The 27,608-nt window shown below is 44.4% G+C and overlaps 1 protein-coding gene across 1 annotated transcript; it reads left to right on the forward strand.

Annotated features, from left to right (window-relative positions):
- Window positions 1-7,761: 7,761 nt before the first annotated feature.
- LOC147663371 (uncharacterized) lies at window positions 7,762-9,729 on the forward strand. Its single transcript, XM_086950494.1, has one exon. It carries the CDS (start codon window positions 7,762-7,764, stop codon window positions 9,727-9,729), a length of 1,968 nt encoding a protein of 655 aa, XP_086806620.1.
- The last annotated feature ends 17,879 nt before the right edge of the window (window positions 9,730-27,608 follow it).

The following is a 27,608-nucleotide window of genomic DNA, read 5'->3' on the forward strand; positions in this document are numbered from 1 at the left end:
GGTCCGGCATAGAGACTGGCCCTAGGCCCGGTCGTATATGAAGAATGTGTATACTGGACTGTCATTTTCCTCATCATCTCTTATGATATGTAAAATAAAACACAACACACCTAAGGCCAACAAATCTATCATAAATTTAATGCAAAAATAGCAAAAGGCCAAGCAAACTAACAAGTGACATTTGTCTTTGCAATGGACGAGAGCATCCACCCTAAAGCAAGGTGGAGTATTTAATGCTAATGATTCACAATGTATTTTTATGCACTTTCCTCCTAATACTAGTCAACCAAACATGAACACGTGATAAAAACAGTTACTGAAACAACACTAATGAGTAGGAGGCAGGATCTTCTCTCGAGAGGAAGGTGAGTCTGTGAAGTGCAGATAAAAGATACACAGACAAGCTGCAGAATTCACTGTTTCTGGACATAACACTTCTGTTTGTCAATATTCAATTTACTACAATAGAATCATATAACTTTGCAGGCACATTAAGGCGAACAGACTATTGTAATTTAGTAATGTAATATATCCATGCACATTGTGGCGTTCATGTGTAACCAATTATCGGTATTAAAGAAACCAGTATATCCAGTTATGCTTTCTCAATTCTTCTTCCTAGAGGCCACCACTGCTGCTATCCAGCTGTATTCAGCAGTGTCTCCTGTGACCTGGAATCCTGCATTTAATCAATACCAAATGTTGGCAATGCTTCTAGCCAACTCCGGTCACTGGTGCCACTCGCACCCCACCACCCATGGGCCTGTTATTCTTTTAGCCAGCTCCAGTCAGTAGTGGCCCATTGGACCTGAATGTACGCCTACTAGCCAGCTCCTGTTAGTACTTCCCCCTGGGACCTGTTATAATTCTAGCCAACTTGAGTCATTAGTAGCACCTTGGGACTAGTGATCATACTAACCAGCTTCAGTCAGTATGGGCCCCCTGAGACCTATTATCCTGCTAAGTAACTTCAGTCAGTAGTGACCCCTGTACCTTAAATCCTGCTAATATTCAAAACCAGAGGTCAACTCTACTACCAACCAGTTCGAATCAATATTGACATGTATTGTTACCCTGCTTGTCATGAATACCAGAGGCCAGCGTTGTTGCTAGCCAGCTCCAGTCACCAGTGCCCGTCACATATTATCCTCAATAGGATCAATGCCCAAGGCCTGTGCAGCGGCTAACCTGCTCTAGTCAGTAGTGACCTCCCAGACCTGTTATTCTGCATATAATCAGCAAGGCTTCGGCCCTAATAACACTCACCCCACATCCTTATGGTATATTAGCAATGTAATTTATTTACTTACATCATACTGTAGGTACCGCACTATATCACACGATCCCAAAACCAAAGAAAATCTAAATTTGCCTAACCGTTCAGCACTGTTCAAAAATGACCAAATCACGCCAAGCACTATAGCCTGCCACATCTCATGGCACACTCAACCACAACATGACAAGATACCACAGCAGGGATTTGGGGCCATTAATCCTCTGTTTGAGGCATGTGTGCTGTAGATGCACAAGCTTTGCATACTCCTGCCATCTTGTGTTGGGTTCCGGATGTTTGCAAGTTGTTTCATTGTTACCCCTAGATTTATATTGTGGCGTAAAAATTACCTGCACCACTCCTTTTTGATCTGGGTTATTTAATTTAATTTGTTGCAGGCTATTTTCACCTTGAGCATGCTCAATTAACCTTCCATTATGATTACTAACAGTTTGAGACCATGATTGTCGATGTTTATGTAACTGCTTCGTTTCGGTTCCCAGATCTTGTGGTAATTTAATATCCTTCTAGGTTTTTAACAAATCTCTATTCGTTTTATCCCCTCTGATACTCTCTCTCTTTGCTCTATTTGTTTCCAATTGTGATGGCTTATTTTCCACCTGTTTATTACTTTCCTCCACTTGCAGCATTTCTAAGGACTGAACTTTCCCATGCTCTATCATTTTTATACTATCGGCTTGATTGTTTAGGCATTTATTTTTTATAACTGTTTGTATCTCCGATAGATCCTTATTAAATAGAGGGTAAAATGGTTTTGTTGGAGACATTTGTTTACCCTCACCTTCACAATGTGGTATTTGTTCATGGTTGTTTCTAGTGTTCAATCTCACTATATCTGATGCATTTGTATTTTTCATACTTTTAGAAGCTTTATTTCTTGCTTTCCGTAGTTATTTCCTCTGTCTTTTGGATATATGAACTTCTGGAGCTGCGTCTGTCATTGTTGATTGTGTCGAGCATAGGTTTATCACTTCTTGATCTTTTGTTTTATCATCTATTTTTTCTTTAACAACAGCAGTATTGTCTTTACATTTTATTGTATCTTTATTGTATCATCAGTCGGTCTTGATGGGTTGAATTCCCACATTAGGAAAATTCCCTTTTACCTTGTCATTTATTGTTTTTAAAATATCCGGAATGGTAGCTAGTTTGTTAATTAGTGGGCACAACTACACTCTGCATACGTAGATATTGGCTGAGATTGTGCCCTTACTATTAGATTATTTTGTGTTGTTATCTTCTGCTCAGTTCCGGAAACAGAGGATGACGTAGCACTCAAGAGATCTATTTGGACCTCCTTTTTGTTGGACTGATATGTTAAAGCTTCCAGAGTTAATTGCGAGGTTTTGAAGAATAAATCCCAAATTGCTCCTGCGTTCCCACTTCCTGGTACCTGAGTACCTGGGTTATGGTGTTGCCCATTTATGAATGATAGGTCCTTATACTCCTCTTTTTGTTGTCCTTGAAAATCATGTCCCTCATCACAAGAATTAATGAATTGTGGACTACTATTCAAAACGTCTTTTTGATACGGAGTACTCCAACGCTGCAGAGTTTCTGGGTTGCTGTTGTATTCGTCCTTATTAATTTAAGATCCGTTATTTTGATTAAATTTCGTCTGCTCCTGTTTTTTAACTGAATTTATTTTAGACAGAGTAAGATCCGTTTTCAGTGGGGTATTAGCTTCCGTTATGATTTTCACCTTACCATCTAGTTCATTTGGAGCTTCTTGCTCTGGTTGATTTATTTGTCCCAAATTAGATAGTTCCCCTATCCCGTTAGCTTTTCTGATTTTTACTTGCACTTTATTGGCATTGGCTGCCTAGTTGGTAGTAATTGCTGAGTATCTCACATTGTTAGATTTGTGCATTTTGCGTCCTCTTCTTGTGAACGAACAATAAGTGGAATAGTTGACATCTCTAGGTCCGTTATTTGACCCCAATGGTTGACTTAGTCCTTAGTTGAATTTGACATTTGTTCGACTTCAGCTTCAGACTCAGGGTGGCCTGGTTCACTTACTCCTTGCTTAGGGGATATAATATTTGTTCTACTCAGTGGTTTAATTGGAGTTTGAAGATCACATTGGTTAGTTATCAATGTTGGATCTTTCATAAAATCAAACTTTGACGGCGACTTTCCCAGTTTCCCAAATGTATGGACCTTAGATGATTTAAAGGACTATATGTCACCTGCTATTTTATTTTAAACGTATCTAATATTAGTATTTGTTGTATTTTTCTTTTCCTTTTGATAGGAGGGAAAGGTGGCCGCTCCTTTCCTGACCTCATAATACGCCCTCTAAGGTGAAGAAGTCTTGCTTCTTTCAGAGACTCAAACGGGCCAGTGACAAGACCAAACAGTGCTTTGATTGGACAAAAACACCTCCAAACACCTCCAAGGGAAAACATCCCCAAAGCACACCTCAGTACAGAATCCGCCGGTGCTGCTGGTTACTTAGTTAATTAACTAATTAATTAATCAATTGATTAATTGCCGGGCTCCGGGTAGGGCTGTAGTCTAGGCATGCATAGTAATTCAGGGGTCGAGGGGTGCTTTAACAGGGTCAAAGTCTGTTGTCACTTTCCCCTTTGTATAATTTCTCAGATTTTGTATTACAGACTTATTACAGACCCCAATGGCTCAGCGACCTACGGACCGATCAACCTTAACTACTCGACACATGCCACACACCACTTGCCACTTATCACTCACCACTCACTGTTCATTGCTTTTTCGTTGCTATTCATCGCCGTCAAGAGTACAAGGGAGAATGCTGGCAATCGTTCAGGAGCAAGAGCGGAATCCAGAGCCAGTCCCACTACAGACGGCAGATGTAGGCACTTCCCTCCACTCCTCTGCTCAGCTCTGCTCTGCTCAATGCTTGGTGTATACGTAAAATCAGGCGGCAGTTCCCTGAGTTCTGAGGAATGATTGAAGCGTGCGATGTCGGACCATAGATGCGTCCATTCCTCATCGGAAATAGGACGGTGAATTAAGTCTTCCCACATAGACATATACCGGGGGCGTGTGCAAAGCACTGTTTTAAGGAGGAAGCTATAGATAAATGAGATCACCCCTTTCATGTTAGCAGTCTTGGTGAGAAAGCCCTCAAATTTTGTGAGAGGTCGAAGAGCAGCCTCCCGTATCTGAGGTGTGAGGGCCCAGTGCATTAATTGGATATACTGATATCTTTCCGTGTTCTTCAATTCAAAGACTCTTTGACATTGATCAAAAGTAAGGGGATCAAAATTGTGTAACAAATGTATTAGAGCTAAGCCGCCTCCCCTTCTCCCGGCATCAAAGGGCCCTCATGTTGGGCCGGGGGTTGAAATGGATTGGAGTGATTGGGGATGGAAAAGAAGTCCACCTGTTGTTGCCCGAAATTGAGTCCCATACTTTAAGATTGGTGCGTGTGGGGCAGCTAAGGTCACCCTGGCAGCCTCCTGGAAGAGAAGGGAGGCTCCAACTATTTCCCTATGGCACTCTCGTCTTTGGAGACTGCTCAGCCTAGAACGTATGGCTGATATTTTCAGGGATAATTATAAGAATTTCTAATTTAAATGGGTCCCCTTGTCTCCTTCCTCTCCCGGGGCCGTCTGTCAGCTGTGTGTCCCTCCACCATCAGAGCCCGCCATCTCTTCCAGTTTTGATCACAATTCCAGTGTCGACCAACCTCTCGTTAGTATGAACACGCCGCCACGTCGGGTGGGGTTTGTTGTGTGTTTTTTTCTTTGTTCCTTGTTAGATTCATAATTACTTATCCCCTGTTAGAATGAGTTTGTCCACGCTTTTTGGCTATTCCGCATACAACACCTCGGTGGAGCAACCTGGAGAAATTACCGTTACAGAAGGCCGTTGAGTTTTCTTTAGACCTATCTGCTGGCTTAGCAAAGTTGCATGATCTTCTTTTTTTCTTTTTTATCTCTCTCTCTCAGCTCCGGGGCACTTAGAAGCTGTATCTTTCATTTGGTTTATCTAATAAGAGGAGGAGCTGGTTTATATTGATCAATGCACTTTGTCCACCTGTTGAGGCTTTTTGATCCATGCGTGGGACCAAGTGAGGAAGTCATTTTTGCCTGTGGACTGTGGAAAAAAATTATTAATAAACACATTTTTGACAAAAATCAGGCGGCATGCCAAGGCTCCTCTGTGCGCCTGGGTGCCCTGCAGCAGCCGCCGCACGAGCAGCACCAGCAGCGCCTTAGCACCGCGGTGCTGGCAGCGGCCGTTCCTGCCCCCACAGCAGATCCGTAGAACTTAAAGCGCCCGTATAACAGGACGCGGGTGAAGCGGGAACCGGTCACAAAACAAACCCTGGCTGTCGTCCCAGGCTCCGCTAGCTCATCAACTCCTCCTCGGCTCGGCCCCTCGGCTCTAATCGATACGCTCTGCACTCAACGCCGAATCACAGGCTGACAACAACTGTGAACACCAACAGAGGAAAGAATTGTGTGTTTTCCCCAGTTAGTTAAAAAAACAGCATAAGTCTTGGCTGCTTCTGCTGCACCCAGAGTCTTATGCGTCTTTTGAGTCTAATTTTTCTGTCTGGAAAAAGATTGTGTCCTGGTTTTCTGCACCCAACTGATAATCAGGTGGAATAAAATGAACACATGAAAGTACGCCTTAATTTCATTGCCCTTGATTCACACTCTGGACCATAGTTGAGGGATAGGTCTAGGCATAGTCCTCGCAGCACACAATAGATTTGCGTGCGGCAGAGGCCAGAGCTCAAAAGTCAGGAAACCAGATACAAGTAGGTGGTAACTCAGGGCAGGGGAAAACGCCTAAATTAATTAATAGCATATATTTTTTTAATATCTGTTTGCTGCCAGTCCATATGACTTTAATATCTGCCTTTGGGATTCTATGTTGCAACTCCTTAGGGTACATGTATCCTTTGTGAGCTTAATAAAATGCTGAAAATTCTACAAATCCTCACTCCTACATCCAAGTACTCTCGGGCTACCATTCTACACTCTGCTCTGCTCTGTCTGAAGAACAGCTCAACACTTTCAAAATTCTGCATTGATTTGTCTTGTAAATTATATTTTTGGAAATGTACATGTATTAACTATTTAATTTTAATACTATAGGTGATTGAAATACGGACGAAGAAAGCAAGATTTAGCACTAAGCAACTGAATGTCAGTGCCAAAAGAAGGTTTATTTTGAAAAACTGAAGGACATCCAGCATTCTACGTTTAAACAATTTCCAAAAATCTAAGTGTGGCGAGGAAAGTACTACACCTGTAAGTGAAGTCTCTAATTTTGCATTTCATTAACCCAGAGCAAAGCCATATCTGTGCACACAGCATCAGAAATAATGTAGAAAGACCACTTCAGCATCCTCATCTGAAATATTATCAGAAAGACAAATTGCCTCAGCATGACAGAATAACGTTCATCTAAAGCATCATGTAATTCCAGAGAGGAAGCACACACTGCATAAAAGAAAGTTACAACTAAAGGTTTCATCTGGATACCATCAAAGAAAAGACGCTGAAAGAAGACTCCGATGCTGACACGTTAACAACCAAAAGATTAGAAAATCACCTTTGTTCAACAACCGTTTTTAACCAGTTACGCAAGTTTGAGACTATCTGCTTCGGGATATAACACCTCGACCCACTCTGCTCACTCTTGCGAAGACCTTAAAAATGCACCACTTTATTGTGTTAATGGCCATCTCAGATTGTTTCTTTTTTATTGTGTACTGTTCTGTAATTCTATGTAAATCGCCTCAACATTATCTGTTGTGCAGGAGTGATATGTAAAACTGTTAAATATAAAAATGGATTAAAGGATCACCATTGCGCTATAGCTAATGTAAATAAATCCTCATCTTCAGAACTACAAACCTTAACCTTACACCAAACATAGAAAGGGTAGAAGGAACTGATGTTCAACGACTAATGATCCACAATAGTACTGTGCACGTTCTAACTCCCTCAGTTACTGCCATTACGTCAGTGCAAAAAGGAACTTATCAATTTAATCATTAAATATCAGACTAACACCGTATTGCTGCATTGCTAAGAACCTATACAAATAAATTTGAGAAAAACTTCAGTCACAAATTAAGTTGCTGCCGGAGAGGCTATTACCTAAAGACTATTATCTGCTAGAAAAATTTCAACAGGTATTACAGGGCTGCTTCCAGAAATAGTTTGCTCAATTCAAGTGTTGAGAAGATTACACACAATTTTTAGAGCTGAACATTATCTAACTAGCCCGAAGTTGGGGAAAAAAGTTACCTGTGCCCAAAAAGATACAGCCATAAATCTTATCTCACAGAATTTGACAGAATGCACACTGGGGAAAACCACTTTCAGTGCAATGTATGCCAAAAAAGTTTCAGGCGTAAATCTTATCTCACTGAGCATATGAGAATCCACACTGGGGGAAACCACTCTCCGTGCAAAGTATGCCACAAAAGTTTCAGGCGTAAGTCTTATCTCACTGAGCATATGAGAATCCACACTGGGGAAAAACCTTTTCAGTGCTCTGAATGTCAGAAAAGGTTTAGTATCAAACCGAGTCTATATCGACATGCATTAACCCACTCTGTGGAAAAACCTTACCAGTGCGCTGAATGCCCAAAAAGTTTCAACCGAAAATCTTATTTAACTGAACATATGAGAATCCACTCTGGGGAAAACCCTTATCAGTGCTCTGAATGCCAGAAAAGGTTTTGTAACAAACAGAGTCTATCTCGACATGCAATAACCCACTCTGTGGACAAACCGTATCAGTGCCTGGAATGCCAGAAATGTTTCAAAGACAAAAGCAATCTCACTCAGCATATAAGAATCCACACTGGGGAAAACCCTTATCAGTGCTCTGAATGCCAGAAATGTTTCAAAGACAAAAGCAGTCTCACTCAGCATACAAGATACCACTCTAAGGCTAAGGAAAAACGTTATCAGTGCTCTGAATGCCAGAAAAGGTTTTGTAACAAACAGAGTCTATCTCGACATGCAATAACCCACTCTGTGGACAAACCGTATCAGTGCCTGGAATGCCAGAAATGTTTCAAAGACAAAAGCAGTCTCACTCAGCATACAAGATACCACTCTAAGGCTAAGGAAAAACGTTATCAGTGCTCTGAATGCCAGAAATGTTTCAGTGATCAAAGCACTCTGACTCGGCATACAAGAACCCACACTGGGGAAAAGCCTCATCAGTGCACAGAATGCCAGAAATGTTTCATTGACAAAAACAGTCTCACTCTTCATGTAAGAACCCACACTGGGGAGAAACCTTTTCAGTGCTCTGAATGCCAGAAATGTTTCAGTTGCAAAAGCAGACTCACTGAACATACAAGAATCCACACTGGGGAAAACCCTTATCAGTGCTCTGAATGCCCAAAACATTTCAAACTTAAATCACTTCTGACTGCACATGTGAGATTCCACACTGGGGAAAAACCTTATCAGTGCTCTGAATGCCAGAAATGTTTCAGTATAAAAGGTAGTCTCGCACGGCACATAAGAATCCACACCGGGGAAAACCGTTATCAGTGCACTGAATGCCACAAATGTTTCAGTCAAAAAGGCTGTCTCACTCTGCATACAAGAACCCACACTGGGGAAAAACCTTATCCATGCTCTGAATGTCAGAGATATTTCAAAAAGAAAAGCAGTCTCACTCAGCATATAATAACCCACACTGGGGAAAAACCTTATCAGTGCTCGGAATGCCACAAATGTTACAGTGATAAAGGCTGTCTCACTCGGCATATAAGAACTCACACTGGAGAGAAACCATATCAGTGCTCTGAATGCCAAAAATGTTTCAGTTTCAAAAACAGACTCACTGAACATACAAGAACCCACACTGGGGAAAAACCTTATCAGTGCTCTGAATGCCAGATATGTTTCAGTATTAAAAGCCATCTCACTAAGCATATAAGAACCCACACTGGAGAAAAACCATATCAGTGCTCCGAATGCCAGATATGTTTCAGTGTAAAAAGCCATCTCACTCAGCATATAAGAACCCACACTGGGGAAAAACCTTATCAGTGCTCTGAATGCCAAAAAGATTTCACACTTAAATCACTTCTAACTGCACATGTGAGATTCCACACTGGGGAAAAACCTTATCAGTGCTCCGAATGCCAAAAATGTTTTAGCCAAAAATGTAATCTCAATGACCATGTGAGAATCCACACTGGGGAAAAGCCTTATCAGTGCTCCAAATGCCAAATATGTTTCCGCCAAAAATCTAGTCTCACTGAACATGTGAGAATCCACACTGGGGAAAAACCTTATCAGTGCTCCGAATGCCAAAAATGTTTCAGCCAAAAATCTCATCTCACTGAACATGTGAGAATCCACACTGGAGAAAAACATTATCAGTGTTCTAAATGTCAGAAAAGATTCAGAGGTAGAGATGGTTTCAAGCACCATAAGAAAACTCACCATAAAAAATAATTCAGTGCTCCGAATGCCAGAAAAGCATCAATTTTAAACGCAATCCCACTCTACATGAGCAGACGCACACAGGGAAAAAACATTACCAACACTGTGAATGCCAGAAATTCCTATTTGATTGGCACAGCCTCACTAAACGACTCCATACTGATGAAAATCCTTATGAGTGCTCTGAATTCCAGAAAAGCTGCAGAGAAAAACACTTTCTCACCATGAGAAACTCCACACTGGAGAAAATCCTTATGCCATAAAAGCTTGTATCTGAAAGACAGAGTTATGCTTCATGAGAGATCCCACTCTGGGGAAAAACCTTATGAGTGCTCGAAATGCAAGCAAAGTTTTGATTACAAAATACTTCTCACTTGTCATGAGCGAACTCACACGGGAGAAAAAAGCCTTATGTGTGTTCTGAATGTCAGATAAGGTTTAATCACGAATGCAATGTCATTTCACATGAGAGAATTCACACTGGACTAAAGCCTAATACAGGAGGGGAAAGCCAGAAACATTTTACTGAGGAAGGAGATCTCACTACACATGAGGAATGCATCCCCACCAGGTGAAAAGTAAGGCGTAGCTTGAGTTGCAGAAAAGCTTCTCACAACCTAATTTTACATGAGAGAGCACATATTGTAGTTGCAATAGGTTTAATCAAGAAACTCTTGCAGGATAACTGAGGCTGCTTTTTATTGCAACAAAATCCACAATTTGAGTATCTGAAAGTTACAAAACTCTCAAGGTCTTTACTTGACACAGAGAAGTGTTAGTACTTGCAAAAATCAACTAATTGCCCAAAAAATTACAATATTAATGTCTTAAATTTACTCCACCCAAAAGGTTTCTACTCATCTTTGTTTCTTAACATATGACTGATATCTATATTTTCATCATAAGATTAAGCCTAGGCGGAGTTCCGCAATGAGGAACTCCGCAAAGTGACAAAAACACTCCGGCACTGTACGCGGAGTTCCGCGAGCAGCGGAGTGCGTAAGGGTCATGCCGTTTGTGGTGATTTTGATCTCCGGGTGTTTGTCCCGCCCTGCAAAAATAATCACGAATGGCACCATGTGCAGCGCATGAGGTTGCAGCTGCTTCTACTCGATCTGCAGCTTTGTCAATGCGAACGGAAGGTTTCTTAACGCGATTGGCTGTGACCTGCCACGACCACTTGCATTGGGAAATCCAACCACCCGCTTTGAGAAATCTCGCCAGGAGGATGATTTTGCTCGCCAACTGGACCATGGTGAGTTAGAGCAAGGTGCTTGACGTTAAAGAGCACAAGCATGGGAAAAAACCTTGCTATGCTCCACGAAGCGGGGTTTTTAGAAACTCTGAAAGCTCCACAGAGTACGGAAAACTCCGCGAGCGGAGTTCACCATCCAAAATTAGATATTATACAACAGCAGGAAAACATAACAAACCAGTTACTTGCCTTCGGTAACGCTCTTTCTGGTGGATACTCCTTTACCTGCTGATTTCTCACCTTGTGAATATTCCCCACGTGCCAGACTGGATCCTCAAACTTTAAAAAGTCCTGCTGCACGCAGCAGGAGACATTGTGCAGCTCAGTGTCGACGTCATTCTGCTCCAGAAGTGAGAAGTGGAGACCCATATAAGCACTTCTCAAGCGCACTGTGAACAAATACAGGGGTCTATAAGTTCATTATCTCACAGGTCTGTATCACATATGCAGGCCCTGGGCAGATATGAATTCTCCATTTTTATCATGATTAGAATTCAGATGAGGCCTTTTAATTTCCAAAAATTCTAATTGTACTCTCAGCAGCACGTGTATATATAAATCATGTAGTGATGACTGCACGGTGCTCAAGATGAAAGTGATATGATGATAAAACAGTCGGATCCACATTTTGTACACAGAAACCGGGCTGTAAATATCTTTTTGTCGAATACACGTTAAGCAAAGGCGATTGTTGGAAAACATCATTCTTATGAAATAGTTCCTGTATAGTCAATGTTTCGACCGTTCCAGTTAATTACCATGGTCTCAACAGGATGGTAGATCGCCGCCTCTCCCATATGCTTCTCACACTATATTCAATACAACCGAGTATCTCAGGGCAGCGTACCTGGGAGGAAGTCAAATTCAACTAAGCAGTTCCAGCGCCTGTTCATCGGACCAAACAACTGCAGCCAGTGAATCCTCGGCTCACTGTCAAACAAGTTCAAGTGTGACTCTTCCTGATGAGACCATCGTCATTGACTGTCTTGTCTATGAGAAGTTGCACCAGCCATCCTGTGATGGTGGGCCGGAAGACCTTCACCGCCAAGTGAAATGCTCGCAACTCCAACAGCTTGATGTGGAGTTGTGTCTCTGCCGGTGACAAGGAATTCCTAGTCTCTGTCTCCCATATGGCCTTCCCATCTCAGACGTGATACATCCGTCGCCACTGTTGAGTCTGGGTGGAATAGGGAGAGGGGTCTGCCACTGGCACAATCTAATTCACTGGAGAAAATGTTGGATACTGCCTACAATAGGGTGAGTCAGTGTCTGGAAGGACACCAAGAGGTTTTGCAGCTGCACCAGTTGTAGCAGCAGGTCACTCAGTGGCATGATGTCTTGGACGTTGCCTTTGTGTGCCATGGCCATGAAAGAACTTGGAGACCTGTTGGGTTTGCAGCAGGGTCTGGCGCTGGCAGTGTTGAAAAACCCTACTGTAGCCAAAAGGGGATGAGATTTGTGATGAAATTGCGTGGCCGAGGCAGACAGACCCAAGGAATCTGTCTGGGGCCCAGTCCGCTTTCTTGCTTAAAAGGTGAGAGCCATTGAACAGCTTGTCCATTAACGATGCTTGGGTATCTTTAGAGAAGCATATAGACCTAATCCAGGCAATGCACCGAACTTCCACACTCATGCCAATTGCCTGACCCAAGCAATAGGCTATATCCAAGTCACAACATAGTACTGACTGCTGCAACACATCTATCCTGAATAGCTTGTGTTCCCCGGCAGAGTTTGGGCCACTGTATCCCACAGTGGTACAAAAGGGGGTTGTGAAGGATGGAGCATCTGAACCAATCAAACACTCACACCCAGTCAACTGATCTGGGTTTAATCCATCACCGTTCTTTAGCCCACTCTGCCACCCCAGTTCAGACATAGCCATATGCAAATCAGTCTGACCCTGTGCCTCATGGGAACAGTCCAGCCCGAACTGCCAAGGTATGCCTTCCCTGGACCAGAAACAAGCTTCCGGGGACCGGTTTCTGGCATTTCACCGTCTTCGGCCCGGCTTGCTTGAATCCAGTGGCAAAGTGAGCAAGGGATTCACGTCTGAGCATACACTTATGGCGGCCAAAAAGTGGTAAAAAAGGGGGTGGTGATGGACGGAGCATCTGAACCAATCAAACACTCACACTCAGTCAAGAGATCTGGGTTTAATCCATCACCGTTCTTTAGCCCAAGCATCTGAACCAATCAAACACTCACACTGTATCCCACAGGGCATGATTATATTGGGGAGCATTGCCATTCAGACCCTCCAGGATATAGCGATGTACAAAACAAAATTGCCAGTTTTGTAACAAGTCTGCACTTTTCATAAAAATGCCAGTGAATGCTACCTCGTCCTTGCATTGATCCAGCGCTTGCCAATGGGCCAATAAAAGGAGGAATCTTAGCAGCAGGCAAGTGATGTGTTCTTTGTTTATTTACTCCACACCGGCCTGCCTGCTGTTTTGCAATGATTTGGAGGGCTTTGGACTCCACCACCTGCCGCCGGACCTTCCTGGCTACAGCTTGGACTCTTCTGCAGCCAGAAGAGAGACCAGATTGTACGTCGGAGAACGGGGAACCAAAAAGAAGATCAGGTAGGTTATACTGGCATGCTGAAGCAGTATCCATCTGTCGCCTCCACTCCTACAGCTTGCTCGTTCTTCCTGGGGCTGTGGGTGCCCTAGGCAAGGAAATGGAAGGGGGCATGGGAAAACCAGCATGGTGGCCCCTGAGAGGGGGCAGTATATTAATGCAGGGGTCCAGCTCCCCTGCGGGATGTGGTGGAACCGGGGACAAGCCAATATTTAAATGCAGTGAAACGCCGGGCCCAGTGGGCCAATATTTTTCTAAAGGGTCCCACCAAACGTGCCAGTGCCCCGTCCACTGCTTAAAAAAAACAACTGGTTGAGCCCTCTGGCCGTTCTTTGGTGGCTCCCACTCACCCCTTCTCATCCAGCCTTCCCTCCCTAGTGTTTTGGTGCTGGAGGTCCAGTGTTTTCAGGATACATTGGTGAGTGTAGAGGCTAGTGTTTGGCAATAGGGACAATGGTAGGGTAGGGGTCAGTTTGGGAGGGGGTGGCAGGATAGAGGGCAGTGTTATGGCAGAAGCAGATAGCCATTTAGTGTTTAGAGTGTAGGTGGCAGTGTGGAGCAGTAGGTGTAGGGCAAGCAGAAAGGGCCAGTGTCATGTGGGAGCGGATGATGGCAGTGTTTTGGGGAAAGGGGCTATGGTTTTCAAGGTTACTGTGGTGGGGTTGGTGGCAGTGCTGTGGGGTAGGGTGTTTTTTTGTGTGCATTTTTCAAATTATTTGATTTGGGGGATATTAAGTGTTTACAACAGGGGTATTCAACCTTTTCTGAAGTGAGAGCTACTTCTGATCAGTGAAAGTCTTGAGCTACTCAAGGCTAATCATCTCGCACATTGTTTCCAGTCAGTTTGTCAAGTAGGGCCTTTTAGATTGAAGATTAACCATCTGTCTGCCCCTTCCGCGCCATGGTACTCCTATGATCTCAAGAAATGTAAAAGAAAATGTAGGCACCAATAACAATTTGGGAGGAAGAGTTACAGCGTATTTTCAACAAAGTTAAATCACTTTCATCCTTTGATTATAAAAATGTAGCAACTCCCAGCCGAAAAGCTGTAATGAACTAGCCGAATTCTTTTTTCCAAAGTAAATAAAATATTCCTGGAATTTAAGATAACACCAGATAATCTTTAGGGACAGATACAGTGGAGTAACGTACGGTGAATAAACTAACTTACCATTTCCTGGTAACGGTAACTCTTATCTTATCAACACTATGAAATTTGGAGCCCTCCATTCAGTTTCAGCTACCATTTCTACTCATCTCCCTTTGTTATTACAATGGTGCTCAAGTCCTGATTTTTCCCAGATGCATTCATTTGACCATTTCTGAAGACTCTTTCCCTCGATCCCTGTGTGGGATGACAGCACCCACTGAAGACATTGCCATTGTAGCAATTCACTTCTCTTGCACAACCCTTTTGTAGTCTGGGACAGTGCACCTTCCCTGTAATTCTGAACTGGGCCTTTAAATACGTTACTATTCTGCGTGCCTATTTAATTCAGGTATACAAAGAATGGGGTACTACTTGAATACTAGGGGAGGACAAGGAAGATTGAATTTCTAAGGTGGCGGAAATGTTTTTGTCAAAGTGCTTTATGCCCTAAATACTCTCCCGTACCCTGAACATAATGAGATTACGTAGATTACACCTCTGTGTGCCTAATGCTGCCATTTGCATTTCAAGACAGTGATTAATGTGGCTTTATCAAGTTCAGAGCCATTAGGCGTTCCCGACCTGTCTGATACTTGCATATGGAAAAGATGGGTCATTTGTAACCTAAAGATAGATAAACATATTCATAGGTCACGATTTAAGTCTGCATCTAAAATAAAACTGTAAACTAAGGAAAGGTGATAAGTGAGAAGTTAAAGGCAGCCGCTAATCGAGCTGCATTTGTACATAGTCCTTCCTATATTATGAGATCTATTCCTGCTTCAGTCCTTAATTGCAATGAATACTTTAATACCCAGGCATGAAGTCATTGTCGAGCTGTTTAAATAATCCACCTGTCTCGCCACCTCTTCCCCACTGCATCCTTAATCAGGGGCCTAGCCAGTGTGCCCAGGGCCCCAAGGCAAGAAAGAAAATGTGACCTCTGCCCTTTATTTGGACTGTGGAAAATAGCAATAATCATTGTTCTGTGGGCCCCTCAGGCCTCTGTTTGAACTGTGACAAACAGCAGTTATCAGGGTTCAGTGGGCCTTTAAGGCATCTGGGACCTGGTGCCACTCCACCTGCCGCACCAATGGGAAGCTAAGCCCCTGCCATTAACAGCTTCTATTCTAGCCCCACTGGAGAACCGAAACAGCCAAGTACTGATCTGGCCATATATGCAGGCATGCAGCCGCCTCTTCCACTGAAGGGATTTAAGTCGCATGAAAGCAGCATGCGGGAAACAACCATTTTCTGAGGCAAAGTCAACCAACACCATGTCTGTTCCAACCTGAATCCATTTTAAACCTGGGACGAAAAAATGGTTCATTATCATCCCTTGCTTATCACAAGGGTAAAACAAATTCATATAACATTACAGTGTACCACATACAAATATGTGATTCTGTTTACAAATTAAAACTAGCATGCATATAGAAAGGGGAGCCTTTGGCCAAAATAGCCATTTTCCCTACCCATACTTTTAACACATCTTATACAAAAAATGCTAATTGCATTGTCATCTGGCAATAGTCATTTCGCCTACTCATAAGCAAATGCCATTTGTCTTTCACTTCAAGCTTTCAAAAGTAAATTGTTATAAAGGCAGTATTGAATTTTTTGACATTGTGTACTCTTACCAAAATTTAGAGCATCAATTTTATGTGACACACCATAGAAAAAAGGAGTTCTTTATATATATTAAACCTCCAGAAACGTTTGATTAACCAGTTATAAAGTCACGGCTAGCTTAGTTAGTTTTTAGTCTTCTTTTTTATAAACTATTTCACGTTGTTACTGGATCTGCATGGCTAAACACTTATAAGGTCCCAAAGGCGAGACCTACTGGCTATGCCAATGCTTGTTATTGATGGAGTACATTGAGCAGCAGAACTTTTGATTAAGTCCTGAAGAATGCCGCAAACACCTCTTTGGAGGGTTAATAGGCTGAAACATGTTGACTGTAGGAAGGTGGATACCTGACTATGGTTGCCCCCAACTTTTTGCCTAGTGCTAGCTGGTTTTCGACATAGTTGGCCTCGGATCCTGCTATTCAGGGCCCCAGGCTTCCTGCTCTCTCTGTTAAAATGGACTCCATGTACCCTAGGTACATATTTGATTGGATGCTGGGTCACCTTATCAGCCCCTGTACAGTGTAACTTAGGTACCCAGGGCATAGGTGTACCCAGGGCCTACCAGGGGCTGCAGCATGTATTATGCCACCCCTGGCTGGCCATCCAAAACTGGCACAACTGGCTGGTAGTACAGCTGGGGCAAGGTGGTGTAATCTCCCTTTGCTATAGATATAGTATACCTGTATCTAACCTAAAATGGACACATAGATTCCTATACGTCACTCCTATGGTAGGCCTCATCAATCCTGGAGGCAGAGTGCTTGGAAATATGTAAGATGGTGCTCTAGCATGAGCTGAGCCTGTCTGCAGCTTTCGGAACCATGTCCTTAGGCTGTTTCCATGATAACGCTATACCATATACTCTTAAGTGCATTATAATCCTTGCGGTTATTTGCCAACTTAGGTATAGCATTATCAAAACATGTTGAGTAAGGTGTCATACGAATTGGAATACTACTCCCTTGCCAGTTTTGGCGACGGGGGTAGCATTCCACCCTTCTAGAGGGTCTCGACATGTACAGAACCAGAACCCCGGTTAAACTTAACCAGAGCCTCAGCATCACAAAATGGATGCTGCCACCACAGACACATGTCTGACCTCCTGCTGCTGGAAGTCCTTCCAGCGAGGGAGGCTTGGACAAAGGGTTTTCTGCCTGGGGAGGTGCCAGCACCACCCCAGACAGGACTTTGTGTATTAGGGAGGACCAGGCTGAATAGAATGAGACATGCCTGGGGCACACAAGGTGTCCCTTGCATACACCGGTTCAAACCAGCTGCTGGGGCACTCCAGCCCCAGCTCTGGCACGAAACCTGACAAAGGAAAGGGGGTGTAACCACCCCCCTTCCTGGTCCCACCCAGGGGAGGGACCTAGTCATAGTGCAGCCCCCTTTAGACGGATAAAGGTAGGAGCTGGTCTCTTAGAAATTAGATTACTCTTGACAACTTAAGAAGAAGAAACTCTTGACCCTTCGACGTTCTTCTCCTCAGAAGACGGAAGAATCTCCCCTATGGTCAGGGAGTGACCATCCTACTCCGCAGGCACCATCAAGCATCTTTGCGGGTTGCTGTAACGTCCTTCTTCCAGGAACAAGACTGCCCAGCTCGACGAGACCTGCATCTTCAGACCTCTCTGACCTCAACCTGCCTCCACAGCACAGCTGGGACCCGTGGATGCGACAAGACACTTGAAGCCGGCCATCTTCACAAGCCTGCATTGCGCTTCCAGCACGACCGCCGGGGGATCCTCGAGTGAGTGCATCGGGGTTTGAGAAGCCCTACACCTAAGCAGCACCTGCACCAAAGACCAGCCAACCAGCATCCACGAGATCTGCGTGGGGCCCTTTTGCCTGGTTGCTGCTGACCCGGTTGTCTGGTCACTTGCCGGCTGGCTAGTGACCTCTAAGACGACAACCCGAAGAAATCAACACTGCTGGTCTGGTCCCCCAGACTGGCCCTTACTTCCCTGCAAAGGAGAAGAACCCCGGACCCTCCTGGTCCGCACCAGACGCCATCTTTGCTCCATTGCGTGGGCTTGCCTTTGCCAAGGCCTGTTGTCCAGATCGACGATCCAACACAGCTAACAGCAGAAGTCTTCGTGGGACAGCTCGTGCCTCCAGCCTGGTCATCGAGAACACCTCCTGGTCCGCGCAGCTGCAGAGTCAAGCGTCCACTCTTCATCCTGATCGCGACGACAGCATTTGGTTCCCTCCTGGTTCCGGCCCGGTCACTGGCTAGTGACTGAGACTCTGTCCCCTTCTCTTTCAGGACTTCTTCTTCCTCGATCCATCCTTGGATCACTCCGGACACCTCCATCTGGTCACCGGCCAGCAACTCTTACTTCAGGCTCCATTGGGATCAACACAGAAACCCGACACACTTTCAGCCCTATGCACCCGCAGCCCATGGGTTAGGTAACTAAGGCATCTCGGTGCTGAAGTCTGTGTCCACTATCCTAGTGTCCAGATCCACTGTTGTTTTTTCCTTAACTAGTTGGGTTCGTCCGGAATCCGTAACTTAACAAACAGTACGATCCATAGACATTGGTACGCATCCCGCGTGTGAGTTTCCACTCTGCAAGTGGGTCCCGTGGGCCTCCTGCTCCTTACTTCTTCAGTTGGTAGCGTAGTCCCAGCGATCCTCTAGCCTCTGGATCCTCTCACTGTTCTTCTTTCTTCCCGCATTCCATTTATTGAGTATATGGTTTGTCGTGCCCCTAGGGCACTTGTGTAAATATTGTGGATACTCTTATTTCTTTTTAGCAATTGTCATGTGCTTAGGCCCCTGACCTCATAAAGAGTTCAGAGGTAGTTGTTATAAATAAATAGTTTATTTTCATAACAACTTGTGTGATGTGTTTTCATTTGGTATTCAAAGGTTATATATGGTAAAACAGCTGGCTTCACATGCCATTCCGAGTTTAGCCTAAAGACTGCTCTTGTCCACGCTACTAGGATAGCTGGTCTATAAGGTTGACTTACAACCAATCACCATAAGGGTTGTTTGGACTGATACAAAGTGACCACTAGAATTAGTGAGCATTATATATCAGGCCAACTTCTCACATTGACCTCTTATTTACTCTAACGGTGCATATATATTTCTCCCACGGTGCCCTGTTTTTAAATTTTAATCCTGGCCCAGGGGCGTACAAATAATGGAAACCACATACACTTTAGCACGTTTGAACTTTCACTCTGCTGCCCCCAATACCCTGAGCTCATAATTGTGGTATTTAGTATACCTTTCTCCATAACAAAACATGCCTGAACTCCTCCCTCTCAGTGAGGGGGTTGTATCACGGTGCAAGGAGATTCCCAATAAGAAAGCATGCCAACTATGGTGGGTGAGGGAAATCGTCCTTTTAATGGGATATTTCATCTTAGCTAGGTCTTCATTTGCAACAGTAATCCTCAGAGACCCAAGGGTTTCTTGATTGTGGCAGAAATAAATTTGTACCCCTTCTTTGTACGTTCAAGCACAGACCATTGCTTGAAATCTTGTGAACAATGTAGGAAAACTACTCGGTGCACTGAGAAAATATTTTAAAATAACGGAAAGTTGATAATCGCAGTTAATACCTTCTCAAACCTGGATTTATCTAGAAGAGAAGTCTGTTAATTCTAGCAGATTTTTGATACCACAAGGTATAAGAAATTAGGGGATCTTTATCTGATATCTTTATCAGTAAATTATCTGAAATTATTGAGCATAAACTTTGCAAGTATTATTTCTAGAGATTAAGGAAGTTCTATATTGATCCTTTCTAAACTAACCCCAGTGCGTATGAATACAATAACCACCTCTCTCAAATCAATATTGTGCTTGTTTTAGTGAGAAAGCTAAATGATCTAGGAGAAACCAGGAACTGGCGTCAGTATTTTTCTTAGGAAGCTTCAAGTTAAAGAGTGAAAACACTTTTTAGAATGCCCCAATGATAAAGATATTTCAATATGTTTAACAAAAAGAATAGGTACATTTCAAGACAATATTGTAATGGGAAATAACAGGAACAAATATTTTCACGACATTACAAAAATATTAGAGACTACATTTTAGCAATATAGGAAATACTAAGGTTCATGTACTAATAATCCATTTGGTAAAAAGTGGTTGCTTGTAGAGTCAGCACACTACTTTGTCTGTGATTGCTTTTAAGTAAAGGCCTTTTTTAATGCACCCCATTTTACTTTCAGATTCACAAATGTCCCCTTGAGTTACTACCTCCTGTTAAGGTTTTTCAGCCGACATATGGTTTCAAAGCTCAATACATACTGTAACGATGTATTAAATATTCAGAAGGGACACTATTAACATTCCACTTTCGAAATCTGAATTGTTAAATGGTCTTAGTACATTTCAAAAAGGGGTTTAGCATTTGCAAACTCTGTGAAATACTGAACCAGTGGATTTTTGAACAATAAAACCTTTGGTGCACAAGGCCATGTTTCTCAATTCCCTTCATATTAACTTTGCTAATAATGTTAGTTGAATGATAACCTGTGCACATACCTATTTAGTGTTAGTGGTGCTTCAGATCAAATAAAAACCATCACACAACTCTTACACAATACTTAAAGACAGAATGTCTAACATCCATCTTTAATGTGTTGGTAAATATATTTGCAAATGTTGTCACTTAAACAGGAAAGCATCTATAGCGGTCTCTGGACATGAAATAGGATATAATCATAATATTTAGATACATTTTCTAAGTTTCAGGAACAATGTGTGTCTTCTGGGTTTACTCTAAACCACTATTATAAACATATTCAATGCTTTTAGATTTGATCTGTTTGTACTGGTTTCTATTGCAGACAATAATCTTGATTTAGACCAAGGATCAATTCCACCTATGGCTTTTAAAATCTATTTATCAATGATCTCTATTAGTGTTATCGCAACTAAAACTGTAATAGAACTGATCTGAGAGATGGACCGTCAAGTATTATGCTCAGCCAATTTATTGAACAAACTATGGAGTTGAAATCTGAATAGATTAGATCCACAAGCATTGCCTGACCACTGTATTTTACATCAATAGATTACTTATCAGCACATTTTCTCTAAGTACAATTCACTCATCTTCTATTTTTCACGGAGCTCGTGCTGGGTCTGTTTGAACTCTTTTAAAATATGGCATTTAAATGTCCAAAAGTTCAGGAATTCTAGTTCCAAGCCTGGTCAAACCTTAATGAATGCTACACCAAAAGATGCCCTTCTGTTCCTACATTTTGTTGTGCACCATGTTTCAGAAATGGCATGTTTTTTGCTTTCGGAGCTAAAATGTATTATTGTTGCCAACCGAAACATTATCACTAATTAGGAAGATAACAACAAGTGGTCCTGTGATGCTTGCTGGAATGGGAAGTGTTTAATCAAAAAGTGGATTGAATTCAAGTTTAGGCGACAATTTTACAAAAGTGTATGGATTTTGTATATATTTTAAATTATTGATCTCCAAAATGGCCTAAATCAATAAATTTAATTGAAATTCAAGTTTATCATTTGAATCCAATTATTGGAAAATATATGATTTTGAACCCCATGAGGTGGTTCCTTTCCAGAAAGCATTCAGGTTGTAATCATGAGTCAAATAATGCTGAGGAGGTTAACCCCTTCCATGCTCATGACGAGCTCAGCTCGTCATGAGGCATGGTTGAGCTGTGCTGATGACGAGCTGAGCTCGTCATGAACAATGGGGTTCATCCAGGATCAGCACAGGAGGGGAAAACACCTAGCAGCCAAGGTGTTAAAATATTCAAATTGAATTCTAAATACATATGAAATGTTAATTGTTCAATATATGTCTCTTAATATTTTAATGTGAGGAATGTATTGCTTAAGGAAAATAATTAGTATTTGTTTTTCTATATGTAGATTGTTGAACTTTAAAGATTGCCCAAAATTAGGAATTGTGCTCTACATAACTTTGCTGTGTTACAGTACGTTGATTTTTATGTACTACTTTTGTCTCCTAAGTGTATGGCAACTGATGTTTGGATTTGCTTTAATAATCAGCTTATGTTTAATAAGGTTTTATTATTCAATAAAATGTTTCAAACACAACAAATGGTAGTCGATATGTATTTACAACTGCAGCATTTTTATTGTATGGGCAGTTTCAAAGGGGCCAAACATATGGTCTGTGGGTTGACGGAGGACCACATTGGCCTCAGGAGGGAGAGGTTTGGGCAGGTGATTGGGGGTACATGTAAGGTTGCAAGGAGGGGGAACAAAGCATGTACATTGTGTGGACTGTGACGCCTGGAGTTATTGTGAGGGATACCATGCTACCCTGTAAATGAATCCCCTAGTGATTATTGTCAACAAACTTTATTTGGTTTTATAAAAGAAAAACATCTTCCAAGTTATAGATTGACAAATATAATATGTCCAAGTTAATCAGAACACAAGGTAAAAATTCATGAATTACAGTACAGAAGTTAATAGCAGCTTGACCTGAGTCTAACAGCGACTCGTAAAATGTTAAGCATATGCAAAACAGTGTCATTAGAGAGCAGTTGTTAAAAGATAAGAGCTGGTCTCACCATCCTAAAACCCGCTTTTTTGAGAATGGGAATAATAAATAACTTTCTAGGGATAGCATAAAAACTACAAAACATTAAAAAAAAGTGCATCATGTCCTGAGGAGAACCACCTTTGCAGCCACAAGGCATGAGGCACAAGGCCTCTGTGGGAGCCACAGGGTGTGCCAGGAGGTAATGGAAGAGGTTGAGCCGAAACTGGGTCAATAGAAAAAAATCATGGATGTTTTTAAGACCTAGAAGATAAGGTTCCGTGGTTGGTACAGTGTTTAGCCTAGTACTTACTCACACTAGGCTTCCACAGCTCATTTCCCTCTCTATCACAGCAGCTCATTCTTAAAAAACACTCTTTGACCAGAGAAAGGTCCCTCTTACATATGTGCCCAGGGGTAGTGTTGGACTTGGCCCTTCTGGCGTGTTCACCCATAAACTTTTTGCTTGTACTTGTGAATTGGTGTCTACGTGACTTAGATGTATTGATATTACAAATAACAATGGCTTTTAATTTTTTTAAATACATAATACTTAAATAAAAGTTATTGTAATTTATAATGGCAATATTAACATCTTTGTGACATTTGTAATAAAGCTTGAAACATTGAGAGAACATATTTGAACCAGTTGATGTTGAATGGTGGCACAGATTGATACTGTGGTGGCGACGAGTAATGCTGTGGCGTTCAGTGATGCTGTGGTAGCGCATATTGATGTTGTGGTGCCCCTGAGTGATGCTGTGGTGCCCCTGAGTGATGCTGTGGTGGTGCTGAGTGATGCTGTGGTACCCCTGTGCACGCCCTCACTCACACACTCGCACTCTCACACACCCCTGAATGATGCTGTGGTAGTGCGCTAGATAGAGTGAGTGAGGGCAATAGATAGAGTGAGTGAGGGCGATAGATAGAGTGAGTGAGGGCGATAGATAGAGTGAGTGAGGGCGATAGATAGAGGGAGTGAGGGCTATCGATATAGAGGGAGGGCAATAGATAGATCGAGTGAATGAGAGCGATAGATAGAGGGAGTGAGGGCTATCGATATAGAAGGAGGGCGATAGATTGATAGATCAAGTGAGGGAGGGCGATAGATTGATAGATCGAGTGAGGGAGGGCGATAGATAGGTAGAGTGAGTGAGGGCGGTAGAGTGAGTGAGGGCGGTAGTGAGTGAGTGAGGGTGGTAGAGTGAGTGAGGGCGGTTGAGTGGTAGAGTGAGGGCGGTAGAGTGGTAGAGTGAGGGCGGTAGAGTGGTAGAGTGAGGGCGGTAGAGTGGGAGAGTGAGGGCGGTAGAGTGGTAGAGGTATGTGAGAGGGTGAGGGTGTGTGAGAGTGAGGTTGTGTGAGAGTGAGGGTGTGTGAGAGTGAGGGTGTGTGAGAGCGAGGGTGTGTGAGAGTGAGGGTGTGTGAGAGCGAGGGTGTGCGAGAGCGAGGGTGTGTGAGAGCGAGGGTGTATGAGAGCGAGGGTGTGTGAGAGTGAGGGTGTGTGAGAGTGCGAGTGTGTGAGTGAGGGCGTGCAAGGGTGAGGGTGAGGGGGTGCGAGTGGGTGAGGGGGTGTGAGAGGGTGAGGGTGAGGTGGTGTGAGAGGGTGAGGGGGTGTGAAAGGGTGAGGGTGTGTGAGGGTGAGGGGGTGTGTGAGAGTGAGGGTGTGTGTAAGAGTTAGGGTGTGTGTGAGGGTGAAGGGGTGGGTGAGACATTGAGTGAGGGTGAGGGTGAAAGGGTGGGTGAGCATGGGTGAGATGGTGAGTGAGGGTTGAGGGGGTGGGTGAGGGGATGTGTGAGGGTGAGGGGGTCTGAGGGTGTGAGGGAGGATGAATGGGGTGTGAGGGTGAGGGGGCGTGAGGGTGAGTGGGTGTGAGGGTGAGGGGGGTGAGGGGGTGTGAGGGTGAGGGGGCGTGAGGGTGATGGGGTATGGGTTGTGGGGATGAGTGAGGGTGAGGGTGTTTGAGGATGTGTGAGGGTGAGGGGGTGTGAGGGGGCTTGAGGGTGTGAGGGGTGCAAGGGTTGTGGGGGTGTGTGAGGGTGTGGGGGTGTGTGAGGGTGTGGGGTTGAGGGGGTGAGGGGGTGTGAGGGTGAGGGGGTGTGGGGGTGTGAGGGTGGGTGTGAGGGTGGGTGAGGGTGTGAGGGTGAGTGAGGGTGAGTGAGGGTGGGTGAGGGTGAGTGAGGGTGGGTGAGGGTGGGTGAGGGTGAGAGGATGTGATGGCGAGGAGGTGTGAGGGTGAGGGGTGTGAGGGTGACGATGAGTGGGTGTGTGAGGGTGAGGGTGTGAGGGTGAGGGTGTGAGGGAGTGTGAGGGTGAGGGTGTGTGAGGGGGTTAGGGGGTTAGGGGGTGTGAGGGTGAGGGTGACTGAGGGTGTGTGAGGGTGAGGGGATGAGGGTAAGGGTGTGTGAGGGTGAGTGGGTGTGTGAAGGTGTGTGAGGGGTGAGTGAGGGTGAGTGAGGGGGTGTGAGGGTGAGTGAGGGGGTGTGAGGGTGAGTGAGGGGGTGTGAGGGTGATGGTGTGAGGGTGACAGGGTGTGTCAGGGTGAGGGTAAGGGTGTGTGAGGGTGAGGGGGTGTGAGGGTGGGAGGGTTGTGAGGGGGGTGAGGGTGAGTGAGGGTGTGTGAGGATGAGGGGGTGAGGGTGAGTGAGGGTGAGGGGTGAGGGGGTGTGAGGGAGGGTGAGGGTGAGTGGATGTGAGCATGTGTGATGGTGAGGAGGGGTGACCAGAGACAGACAGAGGCCACTGGAGACAGTCAGAGAGCAGCCTAGATAGGGGAGAGAGAGCAGAGAGAGGGAAGAGAGAGCGGAGAGTGAGAGGGAAGAGAGAGTGGAGAGTGAGAGGGGAGAGAGAGCGGAGAGTGAGAGGGGAGAGAGAGGGGGGAGAGAGAGCGGAGAGAGAGAGGGGAGAGAGAGCGGAGAGAGAGAGGGGAGAGAGAGCAGAGAGTGAGAGCGGAGAGTGAGAGGGGAGAGAGAGCGGAGAGTGAGAGGGGAGAGAGAGGGGAGGAGAAAGTGGAGAGTGAGAGGGGAGAGAGAGCGGAGAGTGAGAGGGGAGTGAGAGGGGAGGAGAGAGTAAAGAGTGAGAGGGGAGAGAGAGTGGAGAGTGAGAGGGGAGAGAGAGCGGAGAGTGAGAGGAGGAGAGAGTAGAGAGTGAGAGGGGAGAGAGAGAGGGGAGAGAGAGTGGAGAGTGAGAGGGGAGAGAGAGTGAGAGGGGAGAGAGAGAGGGGAGAGAGAGCGGAGAGTGAGAGGGAAGAGAGAGTGGGAGTGAGAGGGGAGACAGAGCGGAGAGTGAGAGGGAAGAGAGCGCGGAGAGTGAGAGGGGAGTGAGAGGGGAGTGAGAGGGGAGAGAGAGGGGAGGAGAGAGTGGAGAGTGAGAGGGGAAAGAGAGTGGAGAGTGAGAGGAGAGTGAGAGGAGAGTGAGAGGGAAGAGAGAGTGGAGAGTGAGAGGGAAGAGAGAGCAGAGAGTGAGAGGGAGAGAGAGTGGAGAGTGAGAGGGGAGACAGAGCGGAGAGTGAGAGGGAAGAGAGAGCAGAGAGTGAGAGGGGAGAGAGAGTGGAGAGTGAGAGGGAAGAAAGAGCAGAGAGTGTGAGGGGAGAGAGAGTGGAGAGTGAGAGGGAAGAAAGAGCAGAGAGTGTGAGGGGAGAGAGAGTGGAGAGCGAGAGGGGAGAGAGAGTGGAGAGTGAGAGGGAAGAAAGAGCAGAGAGTGTGAGGGGAGAGAGAGTGGAGAGCGAGAGGGGAGAGAGAGCGGAGAGTGAGAGGGGAGAGAGAGTGTAGAGTGAGAGGGGAGAGAGATCTGACACGGAGATGAGAGCGGAGAGTAAGGGGGGAGGTCTGACACACACTGAGACGAGAGTGAGAGAGGTCTGACACTGAGACGAGAGTGCAGGGACGGTGACAGCAGAGTGCACTCTGACTCAGAGGTGACAGGCGGGTGAGTGCGCCGGAGGTCGAGTCTCCGGCGATGGTCGGGGTCCGAGATGAGACAGAGGCCGGGACTCAGCAGTGCTGCCCTCTACCTGTTGCCATCTTCATATGAAAATGCCAATAAAGCGATTTAAACGGTAACATCAAATCCAAAGTATTACAAAGAAAGGCTGAGGATGATCACATTTTTCCCCAAAAAAAGGCATCAAGAATCATTACCAGTCTTATCAGTCTGATTATATAGTTGTGGCAAGAAGACATTGGGCTCATGTAGTTATTATGATGCCATGATTAATTACGTTTAGTTTGTATAAGCTTTATTCGAGACAATTCTCATAAAAGCACATAAAATCAGAGCATTTTCACAAAATACATAATACAGAATAAAAAATTCATTAAACACAGTACAGCTCATACAACATACTGATAAAACAATATATGCCAATACATAAAAATGTTAAAAAGGAATTCCTGATTACCTACAACCCCCCAAGGACCGTCGTCTTATCGCCCAAGCCCAACCCATGTATTTGGCGACACCCATAACTATCGAATCCTGCTGTGTTGTACGTAGGATTCTTAGGGCAACTGAACTATCGCGTGTCCCCAAGTTTTTGCATACCGGCGAGAGCCATTTCCTCCTCGGATTCACATAGGCTTCACATGAAAAGAGAAAATGACCAAGGCTCTCCTCGGCATTTTCACAGGCAGGACATAGGCTGTTAGTGGGTCTGTGCCAACCAGATGTCAATTTCTTAAGAGGGATAGATCCTGACCTCAACTGGAAGACAAGTTTCCTGTCCATTGGTACCGTAACATTGTCCCAATAG

The sequence above is a fragment of the Lissotriton vulgaris genome, unplaced genomic scaffold (genome assembly GCF_964263255.1).
Source record: "Lissotriton vulgaris unplaced genomic scaffold, aLisVul1.2 SCAFFOLD_1512, whole genome shotgun sequence".
In the NCBI taxonomy this organism is placed as follows: domain Eukaryota; kingdom Metazoa; phylum Chordata; class Amphibia; order Caudata; family Salamandridae; genus Lissotriton; species Lissotriton vulgaris.